General features: G+C 35.4%; 1 protein-coding gene across 10 annotated transcripts in view; it reads left to right on the top strand.

Annotated features, from left to right (window-relative positions):
- USP8 (ubiquitin specific peptidase 8) overlaps positions 1 to 10,842 on the top strand; it is an 87,206-nt gene extending 76,364 nt beyond the window's left edge. For 9 of the 10 annotated variants that reach the window (XM_036877415.2, XM_036877416.2, XM_036877418.2 and 6 more), the window contains 8 exons: positions 2,329 to 2,406; positions 2,805 to 3,067; positions 4,640 to 4,852; positions 5,294 to 5,504; positions 6,622 to 6,858; positions 7,556 to 7,698; positions 9,671 to 9,803; positions 9,965 to 10,842. In XM_036877415.2, the coding sequence (XP_036733310.2) occupies positions 2,329 to 2,406; positions 2,805 to 3,067; positions 4,640 to 4,852; positions 5,294 to 5,504; positions 6,622 to 6,858; positions 7,556 to 7,698; positions 9,671 to 9,803; positions 9,965 to 10,150 (1,464 nt within the window). In that variant the 3' untranslated portion in view covers positions 10,151 to 10,842. The remainder of the gene's footprint in view (positions 1 to 2,328; positions 2,407 to 2,804; positions 3,068 to 4,639; positions 4,853 to 5,293; positions 5,505 to 6,621; positions 6,859 to 7,555; positions 7,699 to 9,670; positions 9,804 to 9,964) is intronic. The other variant, XM_036877419.2, reaches the window with a different exon arrangement.
- Positions 10,843 to 11,310: the final 468 nt, after the last annotated feature.

Here is an 11,310-nt window from a genome sequence, read left to right on the forward strand (position 1 = left end):
ATTGAAATTAGCCGGTTACAAAAGAACAAATATTCTGTAATTCCATTTCTGTAGGGTACCTAAAGTAGTCAGATTCATAACAGTCATATAGAGTGGTCGTTGCCAGGGGATTGTGGGGGTTGTTTAAACGGATACAGAGTTTCCATTTTGCAAGATGAAGAAAGTTCTAGAGAGTGGTTGTAAACAACGTAAATATACTTAATGCCACTTACCTGAACACTTAAAAAATGGATAAGATGATAAATTTTTTTTTTTTTTTAATAATTATTTTTTATTGAAGGGTAGTTGACGCACAGTATTACATTACATTAGTTTCAAGTGTACAACACAGTGGTAGAACATTTATATACATAATTCTAGGTTCCAGCTATCACCCTACCAAGCTGTTACAATATCTTGACTATATTCCTTATGCTATACATTACATCCCGGTTACTTATTTATTTTACCATTGGAAGTCTGTCCTTTTTTTTTCTTTTTTTTTCTTTTTTTTTTTTTTTTTGTGAGGGCATCTCTCATTTATTGATCAAATGGTTGTTAACGACAATAAAATTCTGTATAGGGGAGTCAGTGCTCAATGCACAATCATTAATCCACCCCAAGCCTAATTTTCGTCAGTCTCCAATCTTCTGAGGCATAACAAGTTCTTACATGTAGAACAAATTCTTACATAATGAATAAGTTACATAGTGAACAGTACAAGGGCAGTCATCACAGAAACTTTCGGTTTTGCTCATGCATTATGAACTCTGAACAGTCAGTTCAAATATGAATACTCATTTGGTTTTTATACTTGATTTATATGTGGATACCACATTTCTCTCTTTATTATTATTATTTTTAATAAAATGCTGAAGTGGTAGGTAGATACAAGATAAAGGTAGAAAACATAGTTTAGTGTTGTAAGAGAGCAAATGTAGATGATCAGGTGTGTGCCTGTAGACTATGTGTTAATCCAAGCTAGACCAGGGCAATAAAACATCCACGTATGCAGAAGATTTCTCTCAGAACAGGGGGGGTGAGGTTCTAAGCCTCACCTCTGTTGATCCCCAATTTCTCACCTGATGGCCCCCCTGCGACTGTGCCTGTCTTAGGTTGTTCCTCCCTTGAGGAATCTTACCCGTCTCTGGCTAACCAGTCAAGATGATAAATTTTATGTTAAGTGTATTTCATCGCAATTTTAAGAATATTTAGGCCTTTTATAAAACATCTTTTCCTTGCTTTCAATTAAGACCTTTATCAAGATACAGTTTGCATACCATAAAATTCACCCATTTTTAGTTTATGGTTCAGTGATTTCAGTTCAGTGTTGTGAAACAAGTATTAACTCAGTCCAATTTTAGAACATTTCCATCACACCACAAAGATCTCTGTGCCCAACTCTAGTCATAAGCTGGGCAACCATGAATCCGCTCCCCATAGAGTGCCTCTTCTGGGCATTTCATATTAATGGGATAGATAGAGATAAATATACACATGGTTCAACACAAGGTTGAACCTTGACAACCTGCATTTGTTTGAGTTGTGCAGGTTCACTTACATGTGGATTTTTTAAAATATATATTGGAACATTTTTTGGAGATTTTTTGACTAGTTGAAAAAACATTTTTTCTCTAGCTTACTTTTTTGTAAGAATACAGTGTATAATACACATGAAGTATGGTTAATCAACTCTTTACATTATCAGTAAGGCTTTTTTGAAAGAATACAGTGTATAATGCACATAACATATAAAGTATGGTTAATCAACTGTTTTCATTATCAGTAAGGCTTCCAGTTGACAGTAGGCTATTAGAAGTTTTTAGGCAGTCAGTTACATGTAGATTTTTTATTGCATCAGAGTTTAGCACCCTTAACCCCTGTGTTGTTCAAAACTGTATAGTCTTTTGGATATGCCCTCTGTCACCTGGAGTAATTTTTTGAGATTCATCCATGTTGTAGTGGGTACCCATAGTTTATTCCTTTGTGTTGCTGAGTAGTATACCCTTGTGTGGATATACGACGTTTTATTCATTCATAAGCTGATGGACATTTGGATTGCTTCTATTTTTGGGCTATTATGAACAATGCTTATGAACATTTGCATACAAGTCTTCGTGTGAAAATATGTTTTCATTTCTTTTGGGTTGATACTAAAAGTGAAATTGTCTCTGTGTTTTTTTTTTTTTTAAAGAAACTTAAAACCATAGTTCTCCATCTTTGACCTTGTTTTTAAAAACATTAACAGCAGCCAATACAAGGCTTTTTGATTCTTTGGTACAGGTAGCTTTTTTGTTCATGGCAAAATTTAATTGAAAAATCACATATTTTTTTTCTTTTTTAAATTAGGTTCGAGAGCCTTTGACAAGAGCACGAAGTGAAGAAATGGGGAGGATCGTACCAGGACTGCCTTTAGGCTGGGCCAAGGTAAAATTCAAAATAAGCGCAGAAATAATTAACATAGTTACAGTGTTCTTTTTAAAAAGCCTTTCTTATCTGTTTATTCTATGTCTTTAATGCACAGTCAATTCTATTTCTTCATTATAACTTAGGTTATTTGGAATTATAGCAGTGTTAGATTTCTCAATATCCAATATGGGATGCTGGCTACAGTATCTGAGCATTCCTGGCATTTGTTGTTAACAATGTATTACTTTAAAACCTAAAGTTCTTTGGAAGTTTAAGTATAGAATTACTTATCACCATTTTATTGAAATTATTTTAATTCAAAAATACATTTAGCAGTTGAATACTTTTGAGTGATCTTTGTTGTTCGTGTAATGGTCATTGTTTTTTGACCTGTTTTTTTTTCTTTTCCATCTAAGTTTCTTGACCCAATCACTGGAACTTTTCGTTATTACCATTCACCCACCAACACTGTTCACATGTATCCACCGGAAATGGCTCCTTCATCTGCACCTCCCTCCACCCCTCCAACCCATAAAGCCAAGCCACAGATTCCTGCTGAGCGGGACAGGGAACCCTCCAAACTGAAGCGCTCCTACTCCTCCCCAGATATAACCCAGGCCATTCAAGAGGAAGAGAAAAGGAAGCCAACAGCCACTCCAACCATTAATCGGGAAAACAAGTAAGTTTATCCTAACTCCTAAAAGTAGAATAATCTGCTATCTTTGAAAAGTTCTATTTAAGCGTAGCTTATTAAATGTCAGGGAATTAGGAATGTCTATGGAAGGCCATACCAGCCATAGTTATTTACCATAGAGGAAAAATGAATGGATTGAATATCCTTGGTTTTTCTCCCAAGTGCTAATTTAAATATATCAGAGAGGATTATTGTAAGTATTAAGATAGATATGAATATATACATTATTATATTTTAAGGCACCATGCCATAAATTACCTAGAAGTTTTTCATAAGTCTTCTGTGATCCCTAAATCTTTGATGACCATAATTTGTAGGGTTGTTGAGTTTGTCTTGTTGCAGCTCTCAAATCCCAAATTTTTAAAAACTCAGCCAGTAATGTAGGAGTATTAAAATAACAAGCATTCTAGTATGTATCAGCCCCTAATCCTTATTCTGTTCCCTTTCCTCTGTTGCATTTCTGCTATTCTCTTTACAAGTAGTGATTGATAGGTTCATTTATGTTGCTCAGAACACTATCTCATTTAGTTATATTCCTGGCTTTAATCCCTTTTTGAATGTTCTAATGCTCCCCATTTAAGATTAATAGGGTTATGAGAAGATAATTTTCAAGTCTACTTACCACTTCTAATCTTTACTTTTTTGGGGAGGGAGGATAGAATGAAGTATAATTTGTTTTTTCTATTTATAATATACCCTCTTTGAATAGCTAAGGAATTCCAACTAGGGTATCTTTCTGGCCCCTTCAGTAACATCTCCCCAGAAAAGTAGTTGATATATTTTCCTCTTCAGAACTTACTTTGTCAGGTGGGGACTTGTTTGGGAGACTTTTTAAGTGCTGTAAATCTAGTTACAGATTTTAGGGGTCACTATTAAAGCTGGTGAGATTTAATCCTTCTTGAATCATCATTCTTATTAAAAGTTTGTCATTTGACAGTTTTAAAGACTGTTTCATATGCAGTGTATTTTTTATATGTATTGAACAGAAAAATAGCACATGAGTACATACATATACCTGAGTACAAGAATATATAGTTTAATCAGTTTTTAATACTCCTTTAGGGGTAGAAGTATGCTTAGGATCAATAATAAAAGACATCAGTTAAGATTTTTCTGAATGCTGTAGTAGTTCTTGAAGTTGCACATATAATTTAAACACACTAAATACTACAAGTCTTAGAGGCATTCCCAAGTCCAGTACTGTCCAGTAGACATGTTGAGGGAAATGTGCTGTGCCATATGGTAGTTGCTGTTTTAAATTCTGGTGAGTGTAACTGAGGAGCTAAATTTTTTGTTTTAAATTTAAATAGCCATCTGTAAGAACCATGGAACCACATAAGAGGGTAAAGATACTGGTTCATGGGAGGGTCACAGAATATAACCAGTTTTCCTAGATACTGAATGTCCTAACAGACCCAGGTACCCTCAGAGGTAACTTACTAACTTAAGATGACAGTGTGTGGTGGCACAGATGCTAGAGTCGGCTGCCATTTGTAGTATGAACCTTCATTTTAGATGTTGCACATTTTAAAACCTTGTATGCTTTTCCTTCCTCAGGCCAACATGCTATCCTAAAGCTGAGATCACCAGGCTCTCTGCTTCTCAGATTCGGAACCTCAATCCTGTTTTTGGAGGATCTGGACCAGCTCTCACAGGACTTCGTAATTTAGGAAATACTTGTTACATGAACTCAATACTGCAGTGCCTATGTAATGCTCCACATTTGGCTGATTATTTCAACCGAAACTGTTACCAGGATGATATTAACAGGTAAAGAAATTTCATACTTTTTTGCAATGTAATAGTAAAAGGGTGATGTAACCACACTTCCTTACCACCCAGTTCCAGAGAAGTCAAATTAGGAAAAGGGAAAATATCTTTATTCTTAAAAAATACATGAGAAAAACCTCCTGTGATTGGTAAAGGACAGACAGGAGAGGAGCACTGCAAGAAAGCAAGACCCTCACTGCCAGAAACTGGAACCTTTTGGTGAGGAGGAAGAGACAGTGAAAGTCTGGTAGCCAAAAAGAAGCAAGGAATCAAAGTAAGATTCAGATGAGTATTTGGTATTAAGCCTGTGAATAAATATTTCAGAGTAAGGTTTATAGTATGTGAATAGTTTAATGTTAACATCAAGAACCCACTGTTCCTTGACTTTTTACAATTTCCTGTATTGCTTTGTTTTTTTGTAATTTTAATTATATTATGAAGGTCAAATTTGTTGGGGCATAAAGGTGAAGTGGCAGAAGAATTTGGCATAATCATGAAAGCCCTGTGGACAGGACAGTACAGATATATCAGTCCAAAAGACTTTAAAATCACCATCGGCAAGATCAATGACCAGTTTGCAGGATACAGCCAGCAAGACTCACAAGAACTGCTTCTGTTCCTAATGGATGGTCTCCATGAAGATCTAAATAAAGTAAGAATTTGATTTTTTTCATTTGCCAAAAGACTCTTTAGGGTGCTCAGCACTGTAATTTAAAATTAGAGTGATTGTTCAGTGCTGATTCAAATGTAGTGACATTGTACTCTAAGGCATGGAACTGTAAAACAAATGTATCTCATTGGTCTAATATTTGAAAAGAAGTATATATAATTTTTATTTATGAAAATGTTAACAGGTTGTGTTATTGAGAGAAATTGTAAATGTTAAAATAGTTGTTGGAGATACTGTGTGTGTGACCCATATGTATGAGCAAGTAAAATCATAAATATGATTTTATGAAAAGATTAGCTATAGACAACCTAAACATCTTCATTGTGTATTTTATTTATATATCATTGCATGTTTTATATATATTATATATTCTGTATATATATTATACTATATTTTTACACCTTCTAAAATATGAATTTTCCATGTAATCAAATGATTCATGTGAGAAGTTTCATTGAGGCATGTGTCTCTACATAAATGACCAATCTCTGTCTGTATACTCTGGCTTCTTTTTAGCAACAAGCTGTTCTCTCTCTTTTGATACCTTTGGGATTACCATTCTTACCACTTAACATACATATATATATATATATATACACACACACACATGCACACATGTATATTTATGGAAATATATATACACACACGTGGTAATATATACATAGATATATGTGGAACTATATATATACACACATAAACATGGAAGTTTTTAAATGTTTGTGCAAATACATAAAACATAGTATGTGTAAGTGTGTATTCCTCTTTTAGCCTAAGACGAATAACATCTGTCTAGATGTAGCCCTAATTCCTAGCTATTTGTGGGAAGTCTTCTTTTCACAAAACCAGACTTTTGAGCTTTTTAAGTAAAAATTAAATTTCAACAAGTCACATTCTTTTGATAAAGTGGGTTTTTGGTTTTTTGGGGAGGGTTGTTTGGCTAGATTTTTTGTACCACTTAATGAGTTCAAAATTCCTTTATGAAAAGAAGCACAAGTGTCTCCAAATTTGCAAAATGTTTGTATTTAATATATTCTTTCAATTTTATATCTGAATGTTAACTTTGAGATATTAATATCGAGTTTAAATATCTTATTTCCAGGCTGATAATAGGAAGCGACATAAAGAAGAAAATAATGATCATCTTGATGACTTTAAAGCTGCAGAACATGCTTGGCAGAAACACAAGCAGCTCAACGAGTCTATAATTGTTGCACTTTTTCAGGGTCAATTCAAATCCACAGTACAGTGCCTCACCTGTCACAAAAAGTCTAGGACATTTGAGGCCTTCATGTACTTGTCTCTACCACTAGCATCCACAAGTAAATGTACATTACAGGTGAGTCTGAGAAAAAGTAATTTGTTGAATAAAAATGCTGTTTATATGCTTTTGGAGGCCTACTTTATTGAGCAATTTATTTCTGTCCTTTAACCCTGTAAATATTTTGTAGGTAAAAATCACATAAATTCTATTTTAATTAGGCCTACATAGATTAGAAATTAAAAAAATTTTTCCATTTGAAAAGCTATTTTTCTATTAAATATTCTTTCAGAGTTGATCAGTAATATATTTAAAGCTTGTAATTTGAAAAAGGTTTTTAAAAGTTAATTTGGACAATTACATGTTGACTTCAATTTAGGTATACTGTTTTTAAATTTACTCTAGGTAGGGCTATCAAAGAAATACCCTGTTTGCCATACAACAGCATTGTGATTTAGGTAGCTTGTTGATACCTTCAGTGTTTGCCTCCTTGAGAATGTAATTCTTCCAGTAAGACCTGAGAGCCAGGAAGAGGTGGAGGCCGGGCTGTGCGCCTTGAGGACGCGCGGTGCTTCTTCCCTCCTCCACTGGGGGCGCTCACCGCACTCATGATCGGCTCCCCTGCTTTCCTCCCTCGCTCAGACACGGAAGAGTTCTGTTCTGGTTGACGCTGGCATCCCCCATGCCTGGCAGAGTAACTTACTGAATAGGTGCTCAGTGATGCTGTGCTGAAGAAAGGAATTAATGAGTATCCGCTGCTTGTTTTTGCCTTCAGGATTGCCTTAGGTTATTCTCCAAAGAAGAAAAGCTCACAGATAACAACAGGTTTTACTGCAGTCATTGCAGAGCTCGGAGGGATTCTCTAAAAAAGATAGAGATCTGGAAGCTGCCACCTGTGCTTTTAGTGCATCTGAAACGGTAAAGGGGACAGATTTTTCTACCTGTTTATTACAACTTAGATGAAGAGATACTGAGTCCTTTATTCTAAGTCATTTTGTTGTACTGCCTGCTGAGGATGCATAACAAAGGAAAATTATCTGTTTAGGGTGATCTCTAGGGGAATAGGCGACATTGAGACTATAGTTTACCTTAGTGTTTACAAAAACAGAGCAAAACGGCAGCACCATGCCTTCATGTAATTCCGTCTTTAAACATCAGTGAAACTAAATTATTGCATTTCAAATATAAAAATTTTAAATCAGTTGATAATGTATAAAAATAACGTTTTACACTATATCTCTAACACAAATTAGATAAAATTGATCAAACAGTAAACTAAAAGGGATAGTCCTATGATAAAAATGAAGTATGATTTTTTTTAAGTAATTGTAAAGCTAAAATGTTAAGGATCGCATTGTTGAGTACAGATAAACTTTTGTCCAGATTTTTCCAGCCCATGAAAAAGATCTCGCCCTACAGGAGTGGAAGGGATAGTGGTGACAGTGTAAAACATGTCCCAGGTCTTTTGCTCTGATTCTTTTGTCTTTATGTAAATGTGTCTGTGGAATGAAAACTTCAGGTCATTATTTTGAGAAACTTCTTAAAAGGAAGTTACATCTTTTTGTGGAGAGATGTAGTATTTCCAAGAAAGCATTTCTGTTTTAATTTTTTTTATTCATCTTGTATTATGGGAGATTCTCAGGCACTTACTTAATGTTAATTTCAACATTGACGTGTTCAGATTCCTTTGTGTGTATTTTCTAACCAAATCTCATTACGTGAGTTGTCCTTTCCCTCTTGAGGGTTGTGGAGGTATAGATAAAAATACTAGATAATGGTACAAGTTTGTTGTGTCAAAATTTTTAGTGCTGCATATTACTCTTGGGGAATATCTAAAAATGTAAATGACTCAGAATTCAGTTTTTGAAAAAATAATTTTGAAATAACCTTATTACACCAACCAAAATATCAGTATTTTGGTAGAAGCAGAATATGACAGGATGATGGAACACCATTATAAGTTTCCCTTGCTATCTGAAAGTAGAGCCTTCCTGTGAAATCTTTTGTAAGTTGAAATGGTATGAAGTGAAGAAGCAATTACCGTTACTTCACATGGGAAAATTTTTGTGCATCCTCTGACCTCAAAACTAACCTCTTAGGCTTTTCTGACCCTGAGACCCATCTTGCTAACTGATAATACAAAATAGAGACAAAGCTCGATGCTCACAGATACAGCGCAAAGCTGTGGTGGGTTGGCCTTGAGCTGTAGCTCCTAGCGAAGGAGCTTAGCAGGCTGCTCTTGCTGCTCAGGGGAGTCGCCACCTCGTAACCGGGGGCTCACTGCAAAACAAATGCTGAGGGCTCTGTTCACTTTCCTCCTCTTTTCATAAAAGCAAAAATCCTCTTCAGATTTCCTCCGGTTAGTGAAAACAGGTACTAACATAGGTCTTTCATAAAAGCAAAATGGCATAAGTGGGGATGATGCCTGTATTTCAGTCACTAGTCTACATACCTGTAATTTCCAGCCCTAATCTCCCCAAAAGTGCAAGCATAAATCTAGAGCAGCTCTCCTCAGTCCTCACTCTGTACTTTTGTGGTGATTAGCATTATAAACATGAGTTTTCAGAACTTTTTACCTCTGTGGAAGACTCATGTAACGGTCCTAGGTGGCCTGGCCATACGGAGACCCAGGTGTGGCTCTACCTCTAACACTCCAGCTGTTTGACCTTGGGCAACTCATTTAATATCTGTGCCCTTGAGTTCCCGCATTTGTAAAATGGAAATGAAGCCAAATATCTTTAACAGGTCCCTCCACCACAAAAATTCTGAGTAGGTGCTTGAATGGATTTTATGAACCTAGTTGAAAATCTAGATGGTTTATGAATAAATTAGGATTCATTCTCATGGCTTTGGTCTGCCGCTTTAACTGCTGTAATGTTTCGCTCTGCAGTTTTTCCTATGATGGCAGGTGGAAGCAAAAATTGCAAACATCTGTGGACTTCCCATTAGAAAATCTTGACTTGTCTCAGTATGTTATTGGTCCAAAGAACAATTTGAAGAAATATAACTTGTTTTCTGTTTCAGTAAGTATCTCATTGAACTAAATACTTTTTCCTTTGAAGCAAACTAAAAAAAGCGAGTTTCAAGTAGCTCCTTACCTCATAGAAAAGTAACAATATAAGGCTTTGAAACTGACATATTAAATAATTCTATTTGAATTGATTTTCTATCTCATTTGGCACAGAATCACTACGGTGGGCTGGATGGCGGCCACTACACTGCCTATTGTAAAAATGCAGCAAGACAGCGGTGGTTTAAATTTGATGATCATGAAGTGTCTGATATCTCCGTTTCTTCTGTGAAATCCTCGGCAGCTTATATCCTCTTTTATACTTCACTTGGACCACGAGCAACTGATGTAGCCACGTAAAGAGAAGTAGGTTATAAGCTAGTTATCTGTTAAGAGGCTGAGTAACATAACTCCTGAAATGCTTATAAAGATACTGGATACCTATAGCTTGCCATTTAGAGGAATTCTAGAACAGTGGGAATTGTGTTACTATCACCATATATTTTAGTTCAGTGCTATTATCAAAAACTGACTAATAACATCTAACAAGTACTGCTGTAAGCATTCCTTACAGGTAACATTTATTTCAAAACAACTTTTTTAGTTTGCTCCAAAGTTAAAGTAATTAACCAGCTAAGCATTATTATTCTACTGGCCTAAACCAAGGTATCCTTTATTTTTCCTTTCACTGTCACGGCCTTTTTACATTTCTAAGTCCCAGCTTGATCTACAGATACTCTAGAATGATGTAAAGCAGATAGGAATGTATGTGTACATATTTATTGCACAGTTGCACATCAAATCAATGTACATAGTGTATGTTGTGCTTTGTGAAGCCTAGAACTCAGAGGATTGCCTTTTGTTTTCCTTTGGCCTATTCTGAGTCAGTGCAGTGCTTTCTTAGGGAGATGTCAGAAACCTATTTTTTTGTTGGCTTCGGGCTGTATTTGTGCACTAAATCTTTATTCTAAAAAATAAAATAGAAACTTTCTTTAATTTTTTAAAAATGAGAACTTCCATTTACAACTACATTAAACAATGAGAAAAATGATTTAAAACTCTGTGTCTGTCTTTAATTTTATATTATCAAACATAAGACAGTAGAACTATGGATTTTATACATACACACATACTCTTGATCCTGCTACACTGACTTAAAAGTTAGTTCACTTACCTTATTGCATCAGGACCTAATTCCACTCTTCTTCACCCTGGCCTAGAACTGCATATAGCACTTAAATCTCTCAGAGTTGGGAGTCAAAGTAAGATACTAAAACACCCAGACTCATCTGTCAGGAGGAGTAAAGTCTTAGGGTTGAGCTAAAAAGGGATTGGAGTCAAGCATGGTTGCAGTGCAAACTGCATTACGAACCACAGCTTTACAAAGTGGCATATTAAAAGGATAGAGAAGCTTAGAATTTTTACCTCAGGGACTCGGCTACAGACAAAGTCAATAAAAGTACTCCATATAAAAATAAGAGTCTGGGGGGGAAAGGAGGCATTATGATTAGCAGACATAA

The sequence above is a fragment of the Manis pentadactyla genome, chromosome 11 (genome assembly GCF_030020395.1).
Source record: "Manis pentadactyla isolate mManPen7 chromosome 11, mManPen7.hap1, whole genome shotgun sequence".
In the NCBI taxonomy this organism is placed as follows: Eukaryota; Metazoa; Chordata; class Mammalia; order Pholidota; family Manidae; genus Manis; species Manis pentadactyla.